At 50.4% G+C, this 25,975-nt stretch overlaps 1 protein-coding gene across 11 annotated transcripts in view; it reads right to left on the reverse strand.

Annotated features, from left to right (window-relative positions):
* CC1H1orf159 (chromosome C1 C1orf159 homolog) overlaps positions 1 to 25,975 on the reverse strand; it is a 33,933-nt gene that overhangs the window by 2,800 nt on the left and 5,158 nt on the right. For 2 of the 11 annotated variants that reach the window (XM_053205145.1, XM_053205129.1), the window contains exons 2-9: positions 11,970 to 12,071; positions 11,802 to 11,890; positions 9,919 to 9,994; positions 6,206 to 6,388; positions 5,829 to 5,894; positions 4,235 to 4,369; positions 2,742 to 2,895; positions 1,078 to 1,316 (exon numbers count right to left, since the gene is read on the reverse strand). In XM_053205145.1, coding sequence (XP_053061120.1) covers positions 1,078 to 1,316; positions 2,742 to 2,895; positions 4,235 to 4,369; positions 5,829 to 5,894; positions 6,206 to 6,388; positions 9,919 to 9,994; positions 11,802 to 11,873 — 925 coding nt within the window. In that variant the 5' untranslated portion in view covers positions 11,874 to 11,890; positions 11,970 to 12,071. Of the gene's footprint in view, positions 1 to 119; positions 2,896 to 4,234; positions 4,370 to 5,828; positions 5,895 to 6,205; positions 6,389 to 9,918; positions 9,995 to 11,801; positions 11,891 to 11,969; positions 12,072 to 25,975 lie in introns of those variants that run through there. The other 9 variants (XM_053205166.1, XM_053205153.1, XM_027060794.2 and 6 more) reach the window with 9 other exon arrangements.

Below are 25,975 nucleotides of genomic sequence, written 5' to 3' on the forward strand. Positions count from 1 at the left end.
GCCGTGGGGGACTTGGCTTTCTCGGCGCCCCTAGGTCTCCCCCACAGTGGGGCAGGTGGGGCCAGGCCACAGCGGGGCCTCACCCTTACTGAGGAACAGAGGACCCTTGGCGCAGTGAGGATGGGGAAAGCCCTGAATAGTTTATTGACACTGATTTTGAGCTGCTGCGCCCCGCTCAGTGCTGGGCCCGTCACGGGTTCAAGTCTCGAACGAGCTCGTACCCATAAACTGTAGACGCGTGGGCCACGTGTCACGGTGCAGAAGGGCACAGCAGCTGAGCACACAGGCCCTGCCTCGGGACCCTGGGATGTAGACCAGGTGCTGAAGGAGCCATCATTCTCGACTGAGAATCTGGGAAGGACAGTGCCGAGCCCAGTGCGTGGGAGGTAGCCACAATCGCTCCTTTCTCCTCGGGAACCCCTTTCTGTGTGCAAGCAGCCAGGGACAGCATGGCCCTCCACAGGTCCATCCAAACCAGGCTACCCAGGCAGCAGTCACAGATAAATGTGACCCTGGGTGGACACGTCCCTCAGGGGGCCTGGCCTTGGCCTCCAGAGCTTTCAGGTCAGTCCCTGGGTGGACAAGTCCCTGCAGCACGTGGGCCCCGTGTGGGGAGCAGGTGATGAGCAGGAGACAGAGAGGACAGCAGGGCCCCTCCGCCTTTGCTGCTTCAAACTGACAGAAGTCAGTAGCAAACCAAGAAACTCGCCTCTGCAGCTCCTGGAAATCTGTGGTTTGGGGCTGGGGGTGAGGGGGTGGGGCTCTTGGCTACAGGATGGCCCTGTAGGCGCCTCAGCCTTGGAGGGACCAGTTCTCATGCCCCACCTCCCCTGGTCCGGACACCGTCCGGGCGGGGAGGCCAGGAGGCCGACTGGCCTGGTGGTGCAGGGGATGTCTGCCCGCTGTGGGCTCTGATAGGCAGGGTGGCCAAGCTCCCGGCTTTGCCAAGCACGGAGAAGCCCAGCAGTCCTTGTCTCTCCTGAGGGGCCCAGACCCCACATGGCCACGCTCTGGAGCCCGCCTCAGGGGCGCCTCCCCCTCCATTACACTGAGCAGCTGTGGGGTGGGAAGAAGCACCTTCCAGCAGCTGGGCGGGTTCCAACTGGGCATCTGTCGCTGGGAGACGGTCAAGCTGAGCCAGGGGCCGTGTCCAGACCTGCCCTCTGTGTGCTGGGCTCTCTCCGAGGCGGTGTGCAGAGTTGTGGGTGGGTCCCCGGGTCAGACGTTGCTGACCCGGGCCTCCACCGAGGAGATGGCAGTGGGGCCTGTGTCCCTGTCCAAAGGCCGCTCGCGTCTGACATAGCGCGGCTTCCGCACTGAAACAGGGTCAGAAACGGGCAGGGTCAGAGGGGGGCCTGGGACAGGAGGAATGGCCCCCGGTGTCGGCTCTCAGCACAGCTCACAGGAGTGGGGTGTGGCCGCAGCCGAGGGGGAGGGAATCCCACTGAGCTCCAGCTTGTGAGCGGAGTGGCCGCAGCTGAGGGGAGACTCTGTGACGAACGCTCCGCTCATTTGGGACACTCGGTGCCCCTGCACCCCAAGCACCTTGGCCTGGACGAGCACCTTGCTCTCCCGAAACACAGAGGCCAACAGGTCCCATGAGGCACAATAGGACTGGATGGTGTCCCCCCAAATGTGTCCATGTCCGGAGCCCCAGAACCTGCAGATGTGACCTTACTTGGAAAAAGGGTATTTGCAGATGTGATTGAGGGTCTTGAGATGAGATCCTCCTGGATTATCTGGTGGGCCCTAAATCCGATGGCCAGCGTCCTCACAAGAGGGAGGCAGAGAGAGGAGACCCAGGAGAAGTCACGTGAAGATGGGGGACAGAGGCTGGAGTGCTGTGGCCACCAGCCCAGGGACTGGAGCCACCAGAGGCCGGAGGAGGCAGGGCAGACCCTCCCCTGGAGACTCGGGAAGGAGTGCCCCCACCCCCCACCTTGATTTCTGACCTCTGGCCTCCTGGGCTGGGACGGAGTGTATTTCTGTCGCTTCAAGCCCCGCAGTTGCAGCTCGCGGGCATTTGTTATGACGGCCCCCGGGTGCTAATGCAAGGAACTTACATTCAAGATGCCTGTAGATGGTACTGCTTTAGAGACATCACAGACAAGCGTTGTATGGGGCAGGGAGGAGCTAGCCTTGACCAAGTAACTTCTTTGTGCCCAAAGAAGAGGGACACCCACCCTGTCCCCACTCCAGACTTGTGCACAGAGGTAAGAACAAGACTGGGAAGGCCAGGAGACTTGTTGCATGGCCTGTAGCTGTGTGACCATGGGCCAGTCACTTAACCTCTCTGGGGTCATGGCGTCATCTATAACAGGGTTCATATGTGTACCTACTCCCGGAATCATCCAAGGTGGGGCACACCCGACCCAGTAAAACTGAAGTGCCAGCCACCCGGAGGGGCCAGCCTGCTCCCTGCACCTACCGCCCAGCTAGAGCTGGGACTTGAGGAGGGCCAAGCAAAGGCTTCCAGGGATGGCCCCAGACCCTCTGCTGGGTACTCTCCTTCTCTCCCGACAGACTCAGCATGTCAGGAACGAAAGGAAAAGGCACGAGAGCTGCAGTTGACCATAGGGGAACCCGGTGTCCCGTGGCTGACGACGGGGGAACCCGGTGTCCCGAGAACTACAGGGCCGGGTGCCTGCAGAGCCCAGTCCTGCAGTGGTCCCTGAAGGGCAGCTGATCCCAAGGGAGGGACAATTTTGAACTCTTTCACCCTGAGATGAGGACTGACGTACCTGAGGACTGTGGCGGGGGAATCATAGCAGCCTTGAAAAGGAGAAAAGGCACAGTGAGAAGTGCAGGCGGCCCCCAGCACAGAGGCCCATGACACGGGGGCACTCAGCCCATCCTTCTGGTTACTTACAGCTTCGCCAGGCTGCAGGGCAGGGGCTGCGGGCAAACACAGGCGTCACCTGGAGGCCACATAGCTGCCTCGCCCGGGGCGGGGGTCCCTCGCCTGGGGAGGGGGTCCCCAGGGCCTGCAGAGGCTCTTTCCCCCTCCAGGCTCAGCCCAGCCCCACCTCCACACACCTGCCCAGCAGTGCCCTCAGCCTAGCAGTGGTCTGTCCGGCCACACTTCCCAGATGCACTTGGGGAGACGGGCCCCCAAGCACCCCAGGGAGAGCCGCCCTCCCAGGCCCTCTTGGCGGAGCCACAAGCCAGCCCTCAGCAGGCACATTTCTCTTGGTCTCCAGCACCGTCAGGAAGACAGAGAAGGCTCTACCCTTGCCTGCATTTCCAGGTGAGGCCCAGGGCTGAGGGCCCGCCTCAAGAGACCACCACAGTGCCCACTTCTCACCTCCGTTGGGTAGGCAGCTATGCACCCCTGCGCTCTTGGTGGGCACCTAGGCTGCCCAGGAGCAGCTCTGGGGGCGGTAGGGAGGAGGCTCGGAGTGGGAGTGCCCCGGCCACTGCACTGACACACCAGGACCTCCGTGGCCACTGCAGTGGAGCAGCCTCCCACGGCAGACTCGGGAGTGCCCCATCCTGACTGGCGTGGGGGCCCGGCCCCTCACTCTCAGGACCTTCGAGCTACAACAGCCCCTCGGAGGCCCCCGGCATTGGCCATCAGTGGGTGGACAGGGTCTCACCGAGGCCAGGTAAGGAAGCTCTAGCTAATCACCCCCAGCACTGTCCACTGTAGGATCAGATCCGTCGGCCAGACCATCTGCCCCGCACACCCGAGGGCACGGCAGGAGTGACACCCATATCTTCGGGAGGGAGGCGGGTCTGCAATCCAGTCCGGGGTAAGCTGGAGTGGCATGGGGCCCCACTGTCCCTGCACCAGCCTGCCTGTCCCCCCCAGTCCCAGGGAGGCAGGACGGGGAGAGGAGACAGCTGGCTGGAGGAGCTGCAGGCAGGTGGCCCCTCGACCAGGGATGTCACCCCCTCCCCACACCCCTCCCACCCCACATCAGCAACCCCGCTGTGATGCCCTGAGGTGGAGTCTCGCCAACACCTCCACCCTGAGAGTCCCACAGAATCCACACGGGAGCCTCCCTAGGAAGTGGCTGCCCCTCTTACTCTCAGACACAAGAACCACGTGACAAGCCAGTCCCTGTCCTGTCGTTCTGTGAGGAGTCTTCATTGCTGGGCACCCTGGATCTCGCCACCCCGGCCCCCACTTCTCCGTGCCCCCCAGGCAGTACCCGTGGCTCCGTGCGGGTGTGTGCACTGGGCAGGACCCTCTGGCTCAGCAGGGTGTTGCCACGGTGGCAGGAGGAAATACCTTTGTTTCTTCCGTAGAAGACCTTGGGGAGTTTACTGGTTCGCTTCAGATAGAAGAACCCAGCCACGGAGAGGATGAGGCCAGAGCTGATGAAGAATGTCCCCAGGAAGAGAGAGGCTGCCACTTGAGGGCCCCCTGTGAGCAGAGTGAGTGGCAGCCAGTGGCAAGCCTGGACAGGCCTCAGGGGACCCCCCAGGCCCCTGTTCCTGAACACACCTGGGCTGTGGGGCTGAGGTGCTCAGCCTCCCTCCGCCTCAGGCTTCTCACAGGGGGGTGGGATATGGAGAGGGCTGAGGATTCCAGCCCCCGAGAACAGCAGGCCCCGGGGTCCCCGTCTCCTTCCCAAAGGCTCGGCACGGACTGTGGGCTGCCGTACCCCTGGCATCCAGGTCAAAGCCCTCGACTCAGAGGCAGCGGTTCCCACAACATCCTCCCCTCCTGGGGGCCGGTCAGCAGAGGGGACCCTGGGCCCACGATGCCTGCCCATCTTTACCTACACGGGTCAGCAGGACAGGCTGGCTGGGCCCGTGGGTGGGGGCTCTGGGTGGCAGCTGTGGGGAAAGTGCTCAGACTGCCTGTGGACAGGCATGAGGCGCGGCTGTGACTACACTGGAACCTAGAAGCGGGGATGAATTCCAGCTCATTTGGCAAGGGTGCCCCGCCCCAAACTTGCTGCAGTGAAAATGGGCCCGACAGCCAGACTCGCGGCCTTCCGCCATCAGCACCCCCACTGCTAGGCCCGGCACGGTATCACAGGAGGCTGGGGCCGTCTCTGCTGACCCCGCCCTAAAACTCCTCCTCTGGTGGCCGACCTTGGTGGTCCAGGTCAGCACAAAGCCACTTGCTTCTGGTCCTGAAACTTGTGCAGAAGGCCAGAGCCCTCTCAGTCCACGTACAACGTGTCCTCTGCTGAAGGCCCAGCGTCTGCAGGTCACGAGACCCCGTCACGACCTGGTCACCTCAGAAGAGGCGACCACTCCTGGGGCCGGTCCTGCTCCCCGACTGCAGTGGCCCCAGCGGCTGGGGTGCCACACCTCCGTGGCAGGACCGTGCCGTATCTCGGACGGGATGGGACGCCCAGTGATCAGGAGCAGGCTGAGGACAGAGTGTGCAGGAGGGGGGGCCTGTGTCTGGCCCTGAGGACCGGGTGGTGTGATGGGCTCTTCGGCCTGGCACGCAGTGTTTGCAGGCCAGACCCCACATCCCCAGAAGAGCCACAGCGGAGGGAGGCAAGGGGACCTCAGGGCACCCTCCAGTCTCCAGAGAACCACACACCCAGAGTTTCTGCGGACTGAGGGGCCGGGTGGGCCAGGACTGAGGCCACGGGTGAGGTGGCCTTCCACTGACTAGAACCTCGGGGGCACGTGTGAGTGCTGTGGCAAAGGCCTCCTGCCTGTGCCCACTGACGCCAGCCCCGCTCTGTGATCGGGCAGGGTTCTCGCACATAGATCCCTCGGCCAGGCTGCAGTTCGACCTTGGCCTTAGCCGTGGCACTGCTGAGGCCAGCATAAGTGGCCACGGGCACTAGGAATGCCCCCTTTTCCACCGAGACCCGGCAGAAGCCCTGCTCTGGGCCGGTGAGCCAGAGACTTACCGAAATCAGGCCGCCCCGGTGTCCCTGTGCTCCTGTTCACCGGGAAGTGCGTGCCCCAGCCAGCGGCTGTGGGGAAGCAGACGTGTGAGTGTGCCGGCTCCCGGGCAGCCCAGACCCACAGGCAGGTCTGGACCACGCACGGGGACCCAGCTGAGGACACCCAGGGGACCAGAGACACAGCTCAGCGGGGAATCACGGGCCAGAAACCAGAAAGGGAGGTGGCCATGGGGACACAGCTGCCCTCGCCCCATGGCCGTCCCGCAGGGACAAGGATTTGGGCACAGAGGGGACCCGAGCGAGGGTGTTCACTCGACGGCTGGTGGTCCCGGGTGAGGTGGGCCACCCACTGCTGTGGGAACAAGAAAGGCAACTCCCACCCGTTCCTCCAGAACTTGGAGAGGAGGCCCCTCGGCGGGAAGCAGGCCAGGCGGGCCCGGTGGGGGGTGCCGCGGGGCGGCCGGGCAGCGACGTGCGGCCTCTGCATTCGGAGCCGTGGTAGGTGCCATTTCTGCATCGGACGCAGCTGATACTGCCGTCTTCGTTCCGGTGCCTGTAGCAGCCTGAGCAAGAGACAGTGACTCAGCTGCGAGTGACCCACGCCAGCTGTCTTCAGGGGGCTTTTCTGTATTCTGACTTTGTGAAATGAGAGTTCGTCCAAGAATGTGTGTTCTGCAGGTCTGGATGGAACGGCATACCTGCTCTCAGAAAAAGAAACTCGACGGGAGCCGCGGCGAGCTCGCTCACCCAGGGGCTCCCGCGGGCTCCTTTGCCGGACGTCTCGTAAAATCCTGCAGGCGGGCGCCACGCACGGCCGTGGGAGGACCACGATGGCCTGACCGCTGGCCCTCACCCTGCCCTGTCAGTGGCACTGCCTCCAGCCCAGGGGTGACCCTTGCCCCCGTGTTGTCCCCACCCTCCGCACCCTTCCCCGGGGAGGTCCCAGACTGATGTGCCGGCCAGCAGCCTCCCCCTCCCCCAGTGCTGGGAGCAGCCCAGCTCTCACCGGCCAGCGGTTCATGGACAGTCTGTTTTGCCAAGTAGCCAGGGCACCCCTTAAGGGCAAGAATTGTGTCTTGTACCTTTATTTTTTCTTAACATCCCCAACATTTAGCACAGAGGCTAAGCAAACACATGCTCGATTGCAGGTACTGACCTGGGCCTAAATGCTAGCGCTGGCCGCTGGGGCAGTCAGTGTCCAGGGACAAGCCCCAGACTCAGGTGCGACGTTTAATCTACACAATGTGTCACTGTGAGATGACGCTAAGTGGATGGCAGGCCTGAAGACTGACCAGCGGTTACTCCTGTGGTACCGCGGGCAGACAGGCCCAGCACCACACCAGGAGGCCTGGGAGCATGGGGTCCCGGAACAGACCCGGTGCCGGCGAGGCCATTCTTCTGGGAAGCACTCCTCCAACCGGCTGCAAGGTAACCGGGCAAAGCGGTGCAGGGCTGCCGGCCCCAAGGAGGCCCAGGGCTGGGCTGCTTTGTGCAGGGACAAGGCACAGTTAGAGGGCCAGGACTGGTGACCAGACAAAGGAGCTAAGGTTGACTTTACGAAGCCAATGAAGCCGCTTTTGAAAAACCACAGGAGGGGTGCCTGGCAGACTCGGTCAGCGGAGTGTGTGACTCTTGATCTCAGGGTCATGGGTTCAAGCCCCACGATGGGTGTAGAGATTACTTAAAAAAAAAAAATCCATAAGGGAAGGGAAGGGGAGATAAGAGGCGAAGGGAAAAGAGGGACGGGAAGGGGAGGGGAGGGGAGGGAAGGGGAAGGAAGGAGGGAAGGAGGAAGGGAGGAAGGGAGGGAGGGAGGGAGGGAGGGAGGGAGGGAGGGAGGAAGGAAGGAAGGAAGGAAGGAAGGAAGGAAGGAAGGAAGGAAAACCACCTGATACTTCCCAGCCTCACTTACAGGTGAGTAAGGAAGCTCACTTCCTGGCCAATCCAGGAAACCTAAGGGTATTTTGACCTTGAGAAGAGGGGAATTCAGGGCGCCTGGGGGGCTCCATAGGTGAAGCATCCAACTTCGGCTCAGGTCATGATCTCACGGTTTGTGAGTTCGAGCCCCACGTCGGGCAGTGCACTCTCAGAGCCTGCTTCAGATCCTTTGTCTCCCTCTCTCCCTGTCCCTCCCCTGCTCGTACATACTCTCTCTCTCCCTCTCTCTAAAATACATAAACATAAAAAAAAAGGAGAGAGGAATTCACCAACATCTATAGGTACTGCAGGTAAGGTCTGATGGCGAGTCCTTGGCTTGGCTTCCCAGCCTCGAGAGTCCAACCTAAGATTCCTTGTGGAAAGGTCCAGCAAGGCAGACTTAAAAGTCTAAATGGTTAATCACTATTCTTGCTGCACTTAGCTAGGTAATCGGGCCAAGTTTAGTGAGGCTAGACTTATTTTAAAAACAAATTCAATTCGGGGCGCCTGGGTGGCTCAGTTGGTTGAGCATCCAACTCTTGGTTTCAGCTCAGGCCATGATCTCATGGTTCGTGGGATCAAGCCCCACGACGGGCTCCGTGCTGAATGTTTATTATTTATTTGGAGAGAGAGAGAGAGCACACATGCACGAGTAGGGGGAAGGGCAGACAGAGGGGGAGAGAGAGAGAGAATTCCAAGCAGGCACAGAGGCTGACGCAGGGCTCGATCCCACGAACCGTGAGATCGTGACCTGAGCCGAAATCAAGACTCGGATGCTTCACTGACTGAGCCGCCCAGGCGGGCAATAAACAAACATTTAAAAAAAAAAAAAAAGAACTAAAACTGCCGTCTCCCCAAAGCCCTGCAAGCTGAGGCTGGACGTCTTGACACGAACCTTGCAGAAGTCACCTCGACACCTCACATGTGGACAACCTCGTGCCTGCTGCTGTGTGGGCCACTCGGGAAGCTCACAAGAAGCCCCACGACCTCACCAGAGACACTCGCCGCAGTGGAACCCGGGAAATCCGTCAGACTGCCTCTTGCTGTCCTCACCCCCCAAAACGGGCTTTGAGTGCAGCATCCAGAAAGGTACTTAGAGACTGGCCTCTAGACTGAAAAAGCAGGTTTGTAACTCGCTACCACCATTCACATCCGTTTTCTTTTGTTTCCCCAGAAATGCCTCTGACTACACACCTGCCCGCTCACGCCATGCCGAGGCCTCGTTCCGGTGGAGGCCCAGCCTGAGCATCGGTCTCACTGGACGGACGGCCACCAGGACACCGAGCCCGAGGCGTGCCACCAGGGGCTCAGACCCGCTCTTTCCTGCCCGCTCCACCTACGCTCTTTCTCCCACTGCCCGTCCCTTATCTCAACTTCCAAGCAAATCTCCCTCAGCTACCAGCTTGGCTTTTAATGTGTGAAACGTTCTGAGGATGAAGTTTCAAGGGGGGGCTGAGGGAACCCGAACGTCACCCCAAAATATGCCTCTTTCACACAAAAATTATTTTGAGCTGAAGACCCTCAAAACACAGGAGCAAGAAGGGCTCTGGCGTCGCTTTCTCTCCCTGAGAAGCAGGGACAAAGGCCCCACGTGGAGGACGCCCACGCAGCAGGGGGAAAGGAACGCGCGCATCGCCAGGGACCCAAGCCCGGCGGACCTCGTTAAGGTCACCCTCACCTGCCTCCACCCCACACACAGCCTACTTTCCCGCAGTCGCCTCTCCCTGCTCAGCCTGGCGCGTGAGCGCTCCCGTCTTGGCTTCTTTATGAGGCTCCCGTGTCACATAAAGCTTATGTTACTCGGGCTGTGGGCTTGTCCCCGCGAATCGTCCGGCCGGACACCCTAGGAGGAGAGGAAGAGTCTCGCTTCCCCCACACCTCCCACTGCCCGGAGCCAGTCTCCTCACGGGGTCCTGCCCCTTCTGCCCAAGAAGAGGCAGCCAGGCTGCTGGCCAGGAGGGAGGCTCAGACGCAGTCCTGTCCCCTTCCTGCGGCTTCTGTCCGCTCTCCCAGCCCCTGGCCCAGCTCCCAGGCCTCTCCAGCGTCCTTCCTGAGGGGCCGTGTGCCCTCCTGCTCACACCAGGCGCGGTGAGCTCAGCAGAGTTCACATGAGCACTGTCCTCATCACCACGCTGGTGATGACCAGTCAGGGTTGGCTCATGCCAAAGCAGCTTACCTGGGCCACACGGGCTTGTGCTCTGGCAGGTGGCGTTGACATCCACCAAGTCCACACAACATTCAGGCTGCTGGCCCTAGAGGGGAGACGGTGGTGAGCTGCCAGACCCCACAGCCGGACGCTCGGGCAGGACAAGCAGGCCAGGCTGGGAACGGCCCTGGCCTGGGGCAGCAAGGAGGGGCAGGGAGCGGTCCTGGGAACACTTCCGGGACCGAGGTTTATGTTGTCGCTTCCCTCCACTGCCTGCCCAGCTGACCACCCAAGGCCTCGCCTGGGAGGTGGTGGGGGCCGTGGCCCTTTCTCCAGGTGGGTCTCGGGTCCGGGGCGGAGCTGCTGCCGATCGCCCTGTGGACCACAGGCGGATACGCGGTGGGGCACTTCAGTCCAAGAAATGATTGACAGGCTTTACTCAGAGGTACTGAGGATTCAGTTCCAGACCAGAATAAAGCGCGTCAAGTGAATTTTCTGGTTTCAGGTATGTGTACAAGTTACGTTTACACTATAGTCCATTAGGCGTGCAATCGCGTCGTGTCTAAAACACAATGTACGTGCCTTAATTAAAACTGCTCGGCTGCTGCAAAATGCTGGCCGTCACCCGAACTTTCAGCGGGTCATAATCACTGATCACAAGTCACCGTAACAAATGTGATAGTAATGAAAGAGTCGAAATATTGTGAGAATCACCAAAATGTGGCGCAGAGACATGTTGTGAGCAGATGCTGGTGGAAACGTGGCACCCACAGACTCGCTCAACGCAGGGTGGCCGCGAACCTTCAATCTGGAAAAATGCAGTATCTGCACAGCGCGATAAAATGAGGTGTGCCTGGCTATTTGCCACCTGCCAGACGACAGAGGTGCTAAACCCTGCTGCAGGGCCACATGTGGACTCCTTCATGAAAAAAGGACACACACATTTTTCTAGGCTATAATAAGATATGAAGACAAACCCAGGCGGCCCTGGCCTCCCTGGTGAGGTGTGTCTGCCCCTCACTCCCAACAAAATAGTCACCCCCTGGGTCCTGGTTGGTCCACCGACGTTCTCAGAAATGCTACGGATGCCTTCCACTGGGGGTTTTCAGCTTGGCCCTCGAAGAGGAAGTGCCCAGACCAGGGCAGGCTGTGGGGTATGACCTCACACCTGCTGGGTGAGCATGCAGGAGTGCACCACGCGGGGGACAGACATGCCAAGCGCTGGCGTTTACGGGGCCAGACTTGAGGGGTTTCCAAGGGGAGCTCGGCGCAGTGTGTTTATCGTAGCTGAGCTTTTGTTTCTTGCGACAAGACCACAGTGAACGGTAAGGTGTCTAAGGAATGGCACGGAGTACCCACACCACCACAGGAAGTGTCGAAGGTCGGTTCACAGCTGAGGCCCAGCCCACGAGGGACGCCCCAGCCATCCCATTCCACCCTAGCAGAGGCAGAGTGGCGGAAGGCCCCACCCAGCCTGGATGACGTGTGGCTTGGGAGAGCCAGGGCACCTGGTCACAGGAAGCCTGGGGCAGACCCTGCCTTATGCCACTGCTTGCCTGGAGTAAGCAGTCTCCAACCACCCTGCTGTCGGGCAGAAAGCCCGCAGGCTCCATTCAGGGCCAGTGGGGGGCAGCTGTGTAGAGACCCTATTTCAGCTACAGCAACAGGTTCACTTTGGCAGAGACAGAAAGGAGGTTCTAGGGGACATAACAGAACAGGTGACAGTTGGGGGCATGTGTTTGCTGACCTCCATGTGGCACAGGCCTCCCTGACCGTGACAGAGGGCACAGTCAGTGTCTCTGGGGCCAGGGCAAGGGTGACCCCCAAAGGTCGAAGGGTGAGGCCCCTCTGGGCAAACAACTGGGAAGACTGTACTTCCTGGCACCCATGCTGCCCCGTGACGCGTCACCTACCACACTTTCTGAGGATTTGCTAGCAACTTCCACCAGGAGACCCGCCAGAAGGACAGCGCGCTGGAGCTCCATGTCCCAGAGCGCAGGGTCTGCAACAGACAGGGGCACTGTGTGGGTGCAGGCACCTCCTTCTGGGGCACCATGGGGGCCGAGGTGCTGGACCCTTACCTGGCCTTCTGGGATGGGAGCTGCAGACATCCAGAGCCTGTCGCCCAGTGCTCAGGGGGCAGGGTGGGGTTGCTAAGAAGCCGCAGATCCCTGGTCCCGGGCCTGCAAACCAAGGCACACAGTTGAGGCCTGTTGTTCCCAGGTCGACTGGACTCACCACAAGGAGCCCCCGGAGCTGGGGGACTGGAGGGGCTGTGCTCAGTCCGTCTGGAGCTGGAGCTGGATAGACTCACTGCTTCCTCCAAAGCTTTCAGCCATTCACTGCCTCCTGAAAGGACTAAGCACAAGGGGGTTCTGGACCAGCCGGTCCTACTCATGAGCTCAGATGGATGTTGTCCATCCGCCATCTTGTTCTGTCCTAGGGAAACCCCAACTCAACCATTTTCACCAAGACACAGAACACCTGGGCAGCGAGGTGCCTCTGGGGCCAGCACGGGCCAGTTAGGGACCTGCAGTCATACAATTTTCTGCTACTCACCCTGTTCTTGTCATGGAAACTGCAGGAAAGATGTCAGCTTGGGTGATTAAAGTACTACCTAAAACCACAACTGAGGACAACTCCAGAGCAGAGGACTTCTGATGACTGATGGGGCCCCACACAGTAGGTAAGTTTCCTGACACTAGCAAATTCAAAACTCCACAGCCCGTGAGATGTGCTTACACTGCCACACTTCCAATGTGGTCAGAGAAAACCCACTAACCCGCACAACCCCTGCAGTGAATTGTTTCAGTTTTGAACAAATTTCTGTTAACTTACAAGGTGGTAACCATAATTATAATCTGTCCAAAACACAGCTGGCTAAATATTTGGACATACAAAAGTCAACTCTAAAAGGACTTTTTATGGGGTGCCTGGGTGGCTCAGTCGGTGGAGCGTCCAACTTCGGCTCAGGTCATGATCTCACGGTTCGTGGGTTCGAGCCCTGCGTCGGGCTCTGTGTTGACAGCTCGGAGCCTGGAGCCTGCTTCGGATTCTGTGTTTCCCTCTCTCTCTGCCCCTCCCCTGCTCATGCTCTGTCTCTCTGTCAAAAATAAATAAAACATTAAAAAAAGGTTTTTAAAAAAAATAAAAGGACTTTTTACTTGCCAGAAAGAGCTGCTTATTCAGGGAACCTGTTCAGGTTCCTGGAGATGAAGCTTCCACAGTGGCAAGGTGGGTCGGCAAGGAACACATTTGGAGCCGGGGAATGAGAAACCACCCCCTCAGCCAGCCGAGGGCCCATCAAGACCAGGCAGTGGGCGAGCTCCTGGCTGGGGGTCCTGGGGAAGAGCCCCACTGCCGAGGATGGTTGACAGGCCCCTTGCACTGTGGGCCCCAGGGTTCTGAGTGCGGCGGGGAGGGAGGGTGAAGGCAGGATGACACATGCAGGAGGGCGGTATAGGAACAAGGGCGGGGCTCCGTCCTGTTATCCGCTTCATGCTAGAAGCCCTACACAGGCAGAAACAACTATCAGGCCTTGTTAAGAGCCCCCTTGCTGCCCCTCATTCATGCCATCCATTCAAAATGCACGCTTTATTCGAAATGCACCTTCTTTCTAGGACAGCAACTGCTGATGTCACAGACGCACTGACCCTCATCTACAGGGTGTGATCACATCTTTTCCATTTTTGCCCATGTAAGGTTGGCTCAGCAGAGGCCATCTATCTCTCCGTGCCTTGTGGAAACCCTAAATGTCATGGGACCTTCAGCTCAATCTGTGGTTGAGGCAACCCCAGGGTCATACTAAGTCACAAAACACCCTTTCAATTCAGGAATCAGAAGTACATATTTTAACCAACACTATCATCTGCTAGTCAGTCAACCTCTTAGGGTATAATTCACATACAATAAACCGCATCCACGTAGAGCACACAACTCGGTGAGTTCGGACACGCTGTGCAGGATGTCTCTGCCACCCACAGACGACGCCTGAGCCCCTCTGCCGTCCTTCCCTCAACCCTGGCTTCATGCACCCATGGGGCTGACCTTTGTCACTGCACATCGGCCTGCATTTCTAGAATTCTACGTAAATGAACACAGTGGCACTTGTGTGCCTGGCTCCTTCCATTTGAAATAATAATCTTTAGATTCATCTGTACCTCGTTCCTTTTATGGCTGAATGATACGCAACGTTGCCTTTACCCAACCACCTGCTGATGTTCACCTGGACTGTTTCTGGATTTTAGTGGCTGTGAATAAAGCTACTGTGGACATTTTTATACATATCCTTGTGTGGACATTTGCTTTAATTTCTCGGGTAAGCACTCAGTACTGCAGCAACGGGGTCAAGGGAAGTGTAACCTGCCGATCAGTCTCCCGCGGTGCCACGTGTGCTCCCACCAGCAGGGTATGAGGGCTCTTCGGCTCCACATTCTTGCCAACAGTGGGCATTGTGTCAGTGGCTGTGCCGTGAGCATTTCACTGTTGCTTTAACTTGCATTTCTCTGGTCACTAATGATGGTTCCTCACCCTCATATGTCTTCTTCAATCATTTGTCCATTTTGTTTAACTGGCTGTCCTTCTATCACTGAGTCATAATAGCTCTTCACATGCTCTTTGTCAGATATGTGTATTTTCAGATGTAAGTATATTGCAAGTATTTTCTCCCATCTGCGGCTTGACTTTTCATTTTCACATGGGATCCAGAAGAACAAATGTTTTCACTTTGATAAAATCCAATGCATCCATTTTTTCTTTTACATTTCTTGCTTTTTGTGTCCTAAGGTTAATCTCTGCCTTGACCCGAGGGTCATTCCTGTGTTTTATTCTAGAAGTTCTAGAGTTTTAGGTTTTACACTTTGAGTTACTTTTGTGTATGGTTGGAAGCAAACATCAAGGTTCATTTTTCTCATATGTGTGTCCAGGGGTTATAGCACTGTTTGATAAAAAGATTATCCTTTGTGGGGGTGCCTGGGTGGCTCAGTTGGTTGAGAATCTGACTCTTGATTTGGGGTCAGGTCATGATCTCAGTTTGTGGGACTGAGCCGCACACTGGGCTCCACACTGAAGTTCGGAGCATCCCTGAGATTCTCTCTCTCCCTCTCTCTCTGCCCCTCCCCCACTCATTCTCTCCCTCCCTCCCTCTCTCTCTCTCTCAAAATAAATTAATTGATTTAAAAAATTAAAATTAAATTAAAACAGCCTACCTGTCCCTGGGATTTTTTTTTTTTTAATATTTTCCTTCTTGGGGCACCTGGGTGGCTCAGTCAGTTGAACATTCGACTCTTGATTTCAGCTCAGGTCAGGATCCCAAGGTCGTGGGATTGAGCCCTGCTTAAGATTCTCTCTCTCTCTGCCCTCTCCCCCACTCATGTGCACTCTCTCTCTAAAATAAAAAAATAAAACTGAACACCTGGGTGGCTCAGTTGGTTGAGCGTTCAACTTCAGCTCAGGTTATCATCTCTCAGTTTATGGGTTCAAGCCCTGCATTGGGCTCTGTGCTGACAGCTCAGACCCTGGAGCCTGCTTTGGATTCTCTGTCTCTCTCTCTCTCTCTCTCTCTCTCTCTCTCTCTGCCCCTCCCCCGCTCACACTCTATTTTTCTCTCTCTCTCAAAAACATACATTAAAAAAAATTTTTTTTAATAAAAAATGTAAAAAGACTTTCCTTCTGGCATCTTCCATCAAGGCATCTTTGTTGAAAATCAACCGAGTGTGTATGTATGGGTCTACATCTGGACTCTACTCTGCCCCATGCATCTATGTGTCTGTCCTTCACCAACACCACAGTCTCGATTACTGAAGCTTTCCTGAAAGCTTGTAAACCAGTAGCATAAGCTTTGCTCTGTCAGGTCTAGGTCATATGCATTTCTGTATTTTCAAAATCACCTTGTTAACTTCTATAAAAGAGCCTGGTGGCATTTTGGCTAGAATAATGGACATTTTAACAATAATGAGTCTTCTGATCTATGAATGTGCTATCACCCTCCATTTATTTCTTCACATTTTCTTTTAAGCTATCTCGGCAACATTCTGTAGTTTGCAGTGAAGAGGTGGTCCTGGGCAGAAGTGGGTTCTGAACAAGCCAGTCCTATACATGAGCTCAGACTACTTAATAAGTGAGCTTGTCAAACTTTTTGCTAAATATTTTATGTTTTGGTACTATTGTAAATAGAATTGAATTTCTAATTTCACTTTCTAATAGTTTGCTGCTAGTACATAAAAATACAATTACAATCTGTGCATTTGCCTTGCTTTCTGAAATCTTACTAAATTCATTTGATAGTTCTAGCACTTTTTGTAGATTCCTTAGATTATTCTACATGAACAATCACGTCATCTGCAAATAAATACAGCTTTACTTCTTTAGTTGTTTTTTGAAACTTGTTTTAGGGCACAGCAATTGGTCTATGTTAGAGAATATACATTGTGCACTTAGTAGGAATCTGTGTTGTGCTTTTGATGAGTATAGCTTTCTACAAATGTCAAGTAGGTCAAGATGCCTGAGCGTAGTGTTCACATCCTCTATGTCTCTACTAATTTCTTTGCTGTTTTATTCTAATAATTGGTGACAGAAAGAGATGTTAAACTCTCTTATTATAATCATGGAATTATCTATTTCTCCTTTTAACTCTGTCAATTTTGCTTCATTTATTGTGAGGCTCTGTTATTAGGCACATTCATAAATTGATAGGTCTTCTTGAAGAAATGACCCTTTTATTATCAGATATTTCCCCTTTATCTTTGGTAATACTCAATATACTGGAATCTATTTTATCTGATATAAATGCAGCCAATACAGTCTGATATTCACTGTTTGCAACATAGATGGATTTTTAGATCTATAGATATATTTTGCATCTATATATCTTACCTTCAACCTGTGTTTTTTAATATTTAAAGTGAATCTCCTATATACAGTATGTAGTAGGTCTTGCTTATGTATCCACTGTGGCAATCTCTACCTTTTTTTTTTAATGTTTTTATTTATTTTTGAAGGAGGGAGAGAGAGAGAGAGAGAGAGAGAGAGAGAGAGAGAGAGCGCATGAGCAGGGGAGGAACAGAGAGAGAGGGAGACACAGGATTCGAAGCAGGCTCCAGGCTCTAAGCTGTCAGCACAGAGCCCGATGCGGGGCTAGAACTCACGAACTGTGAGATCATGACCTGAGCTGAAGTCAGACGCTAAACCGACTGAGCCATCCAGGTGCCCCAATCTCTACCTTTTAATTGGAGAGTTCAGTCCATTAACACTTAATGTAATTATCACTATTGTGAGACTTAGGTCTACCATTTTATTGTCCGTTTTCTACCTGTCCCTCTATTTTGTTTTAATATATAAAATATTTTTAGAGCAGTTTTAGGTTCACAGCAAAATTGAGCAGGAAGTAAGCAAGTTCCCATAGTCCCCCACCACAACAGAAGCAGAACCTCCTCCACTATCAACATCCTGTAATTTGGTATAATCAATGAACCTATACCGACACATCATTGTCACCCAAAGTCCATATTTACACTATGGTCACTCTTGTTTTCCTAAGTTTACTTATTTATTTTGATAGAGAGTGTGTGTGCACGTGTGCACGTGTGAATGGGGGAGGAGCAGAGAGAAGGAGAGAGAGAATCCCAAGCAGGCTCTGTGCTGTCAGAGCACAGAGCACAAAACCCAACTCGGGGCTCAAACTCACAGACCGTGAGGTCAGGACCCAAGCCAAAATCAAAAGTCAGACGTTCAATCAACTCAGCCACCCAAACACCCTTATGGTCACTCTTGATGTATATGTGGGTTTTGAAAAATGTATAAAGACACTATGGCTACTATTTTGTTTTCTTTTGGTCTCTATGGTGTTTTATTCCTCTGCTCTCTCTTTCCTGCTTTCTTTTATATTATTTGAATGTTGAAAAAATTCTCTCTCAGTTTATCTTTGGTTCTTTGGTTATACTTCTTTGCGCATTTTTATAGCTGTTGCTATAGAGACTGCAACATACAATCCTTACTTCTTCACAGCCTAATTAGAATATGGCACCACTTCTACTAAAATGTAGACACTGCAGGGGTGCCTGGGTGGCTCAGTCAGTTAAGCATCGACTTTGGCTCAGGTCATGATCACACAGTTCATGGGTTCGAGCCCCGCCTCGGGCTCTGTGCTGTCAGCTTGGAGCCTGGAGCCTGCTTCAGATTCTGTGTCTCCTCTCTCTCTGCCCTTCCCCCACTCGCACTCTGTCTCTCTCAAAAATAAATAAAACATTAAAAAAAAATTTTTTAATGTAGACACTGCAGAGTGCCTAAGGGGCTCAGTCAATTAAGCACAGGACTCTTGATTTTCACTCAGGTCATGATCTCACAGTTCATGAGATTGAGCCCTGCATCAGGCTCTGGGATGACAGCATGGAACCTGCTTGGGATTCTCTCTCTCCCTGTCTCTCTGCCCCTCCCCTGCACTCTCTCTCTCAAAATAAATAAACTTTTTTAAAAAATCTAGAAACTTTGCAACTCTATAGGTTCGTGTATCCTTTACTATTCTTTGTGCTACAACTGTCATACCTATTACATCTGCATACATTGCAAACACAAGAGATGTTTTAATTTTTTAAAAAATATGTACTTGAGGGGTGCCTGGCTGGCTCAGTTGGTTGAATATCCGACTTTGGCTCAGGTCATGATCTCGAGGTTCGTGAGTTCGAGTCCCACATCAGGCTCACTGCCATCAGCGCGGATCCTGCTTCGGATCCTGTCCCCTTCCCTCTGCCCCTCCTCCACTTGCACACTCTTGTGCTCTCAATAATAAACATTAAAAATAAATTAATTACTTAAAATACGTACTTGAAAGAAAACATTTCCCCCAGATATTTACCATTCCTGATGTTCATCATTCACTCATAAGATCTGAATTTCACTTTGGTATTTACCTTCAGTCTACAAACACTTCTCTAGCATTTTTAGCAGTACACATTTGATAGCAACAAACTCTATCAGTTTTCCTTTCTCTGAAAATGCTTTCCTTTCACATTCAGTCTTGGAGAGTACAGAATTCTGTGTTGACAGTTCTTTCTTGTTAGTATTTTAGGGTGCAATACCACTTGACCCTGGCCTCCATGTTCCCTGATTCAGTCTTTGCAATGCTATACTATATGTGATATGTTGCTTCTCTCTGCTTTCAAGATTAAAAAAAAATTGGGGTTAGGGGGTGCCTGGGTGGCTCAGTCAGTTAAGCGTCCGACTTTGGCTCCAGTCATGATCTCACATTTCATGGGTCCGAGCCCCACGTTGGGCTCTGTGCTGACAGCTCGGAGACTGGAGCCTGCTTCAGATTCTGTGTCTCCCTCTCCCACTCACATGCTCTCTCTCACTCTCTCTCTCTCTCAAAAATTAAAAATTTTGACTAATTAAAAAAATTAGTCAACATTTGTGATTTCTGTTTTTTTTATCATAGCCATCCTCATGGATGCAAAGTAGCATTTTCCCTGATGATTAGAAATGCTCATCTCTACTTTTTATTTGGAGTATTTAATCCATTTACATTTAATGCAGTTATTAGAGTATTTTAGTTTAAATCTACCACCTTAATGTTTGAATTCTGTATTTCCCCTCTGTTCTCTGTTCTTCCTCCCTTTTCCTGCGGGGGGGGGGGGTGAATCAAGTTTTTAAAGTCCATTTTATTTCCTCTACTGATTTTTTAATTCTCCCTTTTTATGCTATTTTTTAGCGGTTCCTCTACAGACTAAATATGCATATCAAACTCATCATTGTCTATGTGGTCTAAAAAATACTCTTGTACTTCATGAGCAATGTGAGAACCTTTACAGCAGGCCCCAGACCACCTCCTACCCCTAGAGCTCTTGTTGGCATGTCTTTTACTTCTACATATGTGAGAAAATTCTACAACAGACTGTTATTATTTTTACTTCAGTTAATAGTCTTTAAATAATAGTTAAAGATGTATTATATATATTTTTTTCAATTTTGGGTACTTTCACTTGTTAAATTGAGAATTTCCGTAGAACTGCATCATACTTGGGCAGATGTGTAAAACATATTATTTGTTCAACGTTGTAAAACAAGCCATATTCATTGGCTCCAGCTGAAAAACTCTCAGATGCTAGTTTAGTATGGTCGGTGAGCAGAGGTTCTAGAGCCAGAGGCCAGGCCCATTCCTTACCCTGCCTGTACTTGCTGTGGGATCTGCTGTAAACCTGTTTTGTCCTCTTTAAAACAGGTTGATAATAGGCATTGTTGAGAGGGTAAAATGAGTTCTTGTATGTAAATCACTCAGAGTGGTGCTTGGCACACAGTCAGTGCTATATAAGCATTGTTCTTGCTGTTGTTAGATAGTGAACAGATCCACGTCCCTTGGAGAACCAGGATCTACAGCAAAAAGAGACTTGTTTTTTTAATGTTTATTTATTTTTGAGACAGACAGAGTGCAAGCAGGGGAGGGGCAGAGAGAGAGGGAGACACAGAATCTGAAGCAGGCTCAAGGCTCTGAGATGTCAGCACGGAGCCGGATGCAGAGCTCGAACTCCTGGACCGTGAGATCATGACCTGAACTGAAGTCAGATGCTTAACCGACTAAGCCACCCAGACACCCCAACAAAAAGAGACTTCTTGATACTTCTCAAACCAATGTGGCATGAAAGGCCAACCCTAGCTTCACATACAGTCTCTAAGGACGTAAAATAACACTTCATAGGAGACTAAATGTCAGAATATTATTTATTAATTTGGTTGTTCTTTGAAGAATGCTTTAAAGATGAAAGGGGCTATTAAAGTAAGGTAAGTGCAACTTATTATCTCAAATTTATCTTTTTGCAATTAGATTCATATTCTTATCCCATAAGAGTGTCTTTTAGCATGCATCCTTAGTTTACTGTCCTGAGGCCCACACGAAGCCTGTCTTTATCTAATTCCTGCCCAGTGAAGATGATATTCTAGGGGCACAGCAGTTCCCTGCAAGTGTTCTGTTGCTGACAGCTCTAGTGCTTAGGAAACGACACCTGTGCCCCCATTTGGAAACTAAAGTTGCTTTGGTTTCTGAATACAAAAGCCATGCAGTTCTATTTCCAGTATGGAAGAATTGGCTTCTAACAAAATGACTCTCCCACTGGTAATTATGCATTCTGGACAAAAACAGCTACCTGAAGGCTCTGAACAAAAACAGGCAGATTTTGAGGGCAGTTTAAACTTAAAGGAAGTAGCCCGGAATGCATTTCCTGTTTTCGTGTCTTTACCCTGAGGGCAGCACAGTCATCACAGTGGTGGTATTAGGTGATGAAAACTCGGATAGAAAGCCCACTATCTTTCTTGTTAGAGAAACCAAGAGAAGGAGCTGGGCAACCAGTGCTGCTAAAGAGTGAGAGGAGAAATCTGAGAAAGAGGGATTCTGTGTATAAACTCTGCTCAGATTTCCAGCCAAGTCTTGAACTGTCTGTGTGCAGTCCGGGCTGAGAAGCCATCTGAATTGAGATCTGAGCCAGAACTTATCACAGGTGTGACAGAATTTGCATTTTGAATCTAATGAAAGTAGTTGCATGCTTAGGCAAAAACATTAACTCTCTTCAGAGGAATATAATCAAATCCAGAGTCTCCACAACATAACATTTGCAGTATATAGGATACGATCCAAAATTATCAAGCATATGAAGAACCACAATAATATCAGCCATTCTCAAGGGAAAAAGCACACAACAGATACTAATTATATTATGACCCAGGTATTGATCAAACACTTTAAAGCAGACTTAATAATTATATCCAATGAGATAAAGGAAAATACACTCAAAATGAATAAAAATATAGAAAATCCCAGCAAAGAAATAGAAGATATATAATGTACACACATACACACACACACTTTTAATGAGCAAAATGGAAATTTTAGAACTGAAAAATATAGCATCTGAAATAAAAACTTTACTGAACAGCTTAGTAGAATGCGAGTGACAGGAAATACTTGGTAACATCAAAGATTGATAGAAATCATAGTCTGAAGGAAAAAAAGAGAAATGACTGGGAGAAAACCATGAAGAGCGCCAAGAGGGGTATAGGGGCCAATACAACTGTATGAAACATCTAACACATGGGTAATTATACATTCCAGAAGAAGAGGAGAGACACATAATGGAGCAGAAGAAATATGTGAAGAAACAATGACTAAAACCTTTCCAAATTTGGTGGAAGACATAGATGGGACAAATATAATAAAGCCACACTTAGACACATCATTTTCAAATTACTGGAAACTAAAGATTAACTTTAAAAATCTTGAAAGGAGGGGCACCTGGGTGGCTCAGTCGGTTAAGGGTCCGACTTCAGCTCAGGTCATGATCTCATGGTTCGTGAGTTTGAGCCCATGTTGGGCTTTATGCTGACAGCTCAGAGCCTGGAGCCTGCTTCGGATACTGTGTCTTCTCCTCTCTCTCTCTGCCCCTCCCCTGATCATACTCTCTCTCTTGCTTGCTCTCTCTCTCTCTCTCTGTCTCAAAAATGAATAAACGTTAAAAAAAAAACTGAGCCACTCAGGTGCCCCAAGAAGATAAGTCAATTTCAAATATGTATGCACTTAATAGAAGGCTTCTAAATACATAAAGAATAAGGTGGCAGAGTGAAAAGGAAAAAGACAAATCTGCAACCATGGTTGAAGACTTTAACTTCCCTCTTCAAATAACTGATTAAGTAGAAAACAAAATTAGTAAGGATATAAAAGATTTGGGTAAAATTCTCAACTAACTCAACTCATAATTGTAGAACATGACACTCCACAAAAATGGAATACACATTCTTCTTAAGTGCAAACAGAATATTTACTAAGAGATCACATGCTAAACCATAAACAAATACCAATGAATTTCAAAGGATCAAAATCATAGAGCATAGTCTCTGACTACAATGGAATTATATTAAAAATCAATAACAAAAGATATTTAGAAAATCTCCAAATATTTGGAAATTAAACAATAGACTTCTAAGCCAGTCACGGATGAAACAAAGGTAATTTCAAAACATTTCAACAGAAAGGGGGGAGCCTGAGCGGCTCAGTTGGTAAAGTGTCTGACTTTGGCTCAGGTCATGATCTCACGGTAAGTTCAAGCCCCGCATCAGGTTCTCTGCTGTCAGCGCAGAGCCTGCTTTGGATCCTCTACCCCACCTCTCTGCCCCTCCGCCACTTGTTCTCTCTCAAATAAATAAATAAATAAATAATAAAAGCCCATTTTAACAGAAAGATCATGAAGTGTAACATATCAGATTTTGTGTAAGAAGCTAAAGCTATGCTTAGAGGGAAATTTATAGTTTAAATATTTATGTAAGAAAAGAAGGCACATGTAAAATAATTGATCTATGCTTCCATCTTAAGAAGATGAAAAAGATCAAATTAAACCCATGTTAGGGAAAAGAAAGGAAATAATAAAAATAAGAATAGAAATTAATGAAATAGAAAATGGACAAAAATTAGAAACAAGAAGTAAAATCAAAAATTGGATCTGTGAAAACATCAACATCACTAATTATCAGGAAATGCAAATCAAAACCACAAGGAGAGATCATCCTACATCTGTCAGAACAGCTACAATAAAAAAGACAAGAAATAACAAGTGCTGGTGAGGATATGGAGACAGAGGAACCCTGGTGTACCGCTGGCGGGAATGTGAATTGGTGCAGCAATTGTGGAAAACCGTATGGAGGTTCCTCAAACAGTTAAAAATAGAACTACCATATGATCTAGTAAATCCACTCCGGGTATTTGCCCAAAGAAAGCAAAAACACCAGTTCAAAAAGGTGCACGCACCCCATGCTTACGGCGGCACCAATTACAAGAATTACAATAGCCAAGGTACGGGAGCAGCGCAAGTGTCTCCACGGGTGAGTGGAGAAGGAAGGGGGGAAACGTGCACAATGGAATATTGCTCGGCCATTTGCAACAACACGGATGGAGCTTGCGCAAATTACACTAAGTGAAACAATCAGACACAGAAAGACAAATAGCATATGATTTCACTCATATGTGGGATGGAAGAAACAAAACAGTGGAAGAAAAAAGAAAAAAAGAGACAAACTCAGACTTTTTTTTTAAGCTTTATTTATTTTTGAGACAGAGACAGAGTGTAAGTGGGGGAGGAGCAGAGAGACAGAGACACAGAATCTGAAGCGGGCTCCAGGCTCTGAGCTGTCCTCACAGAGCCCGACGCGGGGCTCGAACTCACGAACCGCGAGATCATGACCTGAGCCAAAGTCGGACGCTTATCCAACTGAGCCACCCAGGCGCCCCAACTCAGACTTTTAAATATAGAAAACTGGTGGTTGTCAGAGGGAGGCAGGTGGGGGATGGGTAAAATAGATAAAGGGGATTAACTTCCAGTTACAAGATAAGTAAGTCACCAGCGGGAAGTACAGCACAGGGAACGCAGTCAATAGATTGTAGACGTGTTGCACGGGGACAGATGGTGACCTCACTGACTGCAGTGAGCACTGACACTGAGTAACATAAGAATTGTTGAATCACTACACTTTGCACCAGAAACTAATATAACACTGTATGTTAATCATACTTCTATAAAAATAAATAGATAAAACTGACAAACCTCTAGCAAGAATAATCAAGAAAAAATATCAATACAAAATATCTATATCAGAAATGAAAGGGGAGAAATCACTATAAATCCTACAAACATGGCAGGATAATCAGTCAGTATTATAAACAACTTTAAGTCAATAAATTCAACAACTTAGATGAAATGGTCTCATTTATTTAAAGATAAAAATCACCAAAAATGATACAAGATGAAGCAGAAAATATAAATAGCCTTATAGCCATTAAAGAAACTGAATTCACAATTTTAAAGCTTCCCCCAGAGAAAACAACCCAGACAGTGTCTTCACTGATGAAGTCTATCAAATATTTAAGGAAGAAGTACCAATATTACACAAAGTCCTTCAGAAAACAAAGAGGGAACATGTCCCAGCTCACTTATAAGGCCAGCAAGACTCAAAGATAGTCCAATATAACCCGGATGGAAATCAGACAAGGACATTACAAAGAAAAAAGTACAGACTACTATCCTTCATGAACATCAATCCAAAAACTCCGACAAAATATTAGCAAACTGTATACAGTAACACATGAAAAAGGTGATAGAACGTGACCAAATGAGCTCCTTTCGGGACACAAGGCTGGCTTGCCACACAAACACCGGTTATTACAATCCAATGCTTTAACAGATTAAAGAAGAAAAACAATCATATGACCTTTTCAGTAGCTGCAAAACAAGCTTTTGACACAATTTCAGGATCATTCATAATAAAAACTCTCAGCAAACGAAAAATAAAAGGCAACACCCCCAACCTGATAGAAGATACCTATAAAAAACCTACAGCTAGCATATTAACAGTGAAATATAGGACATTCCCCCTAAAGACTGAAGGAATCAAGATATCCAATAGCCTTGGTGCTAGTCCGTATAATAAGGAGAGAAAACAAAGAAACTGTCTCTGTGTAGATGGCATGACTATTTATATGGAAAATCCTAAGAAATCTACAGAAAAAAGCTAGTATAAGTGAATTTAGCAATGTTCTAAGAACATACAAATCAATTGTTATTTCTATATACTAGCAACAACTATTTGGAAAATGACAAATAAATATAATTTACAATGGCATTCAAAAACATAGTCTGTGGGAATAAATTTATTTTAAAATATGTAAGACCAAGGGGCACCTGGGTGGCTCAGTCGGTTGAGCGTCCAACTCTTGATTTCAGCTCAGGTCATAATCTCAGAGTTCACGGGTTCGAGCTGACAGTGCGGAGCCTGCTTGAGATTCTCTCTCTCTCCCTCTCTCTCTCTCTCTCTCTCTCTCTCTCTCTCAAAATAAATAAGTAAACTTTTTTTTTTTTTTAATAATAAAATACAGGGGCACCTGGGTGGCTCAGTCGGTTGAGCGTCCAACTTTGGCTCAGGTCATGATCTCGCAGTTCGTGGGTTCAAGCCCCGTGTCGGGCTCTGTGCTGACAGCTCACAGCCTGGGCCTCTTCAGATTCTGTGTCTCCCTCTCTCTACCCCTCCCCCCGCTCATTCTCTGTCTCTCTCTTCTCAAAAA

The sequence above is a fragment of the Acinonyx jubatus genome, chromosome C1, assembly GCF_027475565.1.
Source record: "Acinonyx jubatus isolate Ajub_Pintada_27869175 chromosome C1, VMU_Ajub_asm_v1.0, whole genome shotgun sequence".
NCBI lineage: Eukaryota > Metazoa > Chordata > Mammalia > Carnivora > Felidae > Acinonyx > Acinonyx jubatus.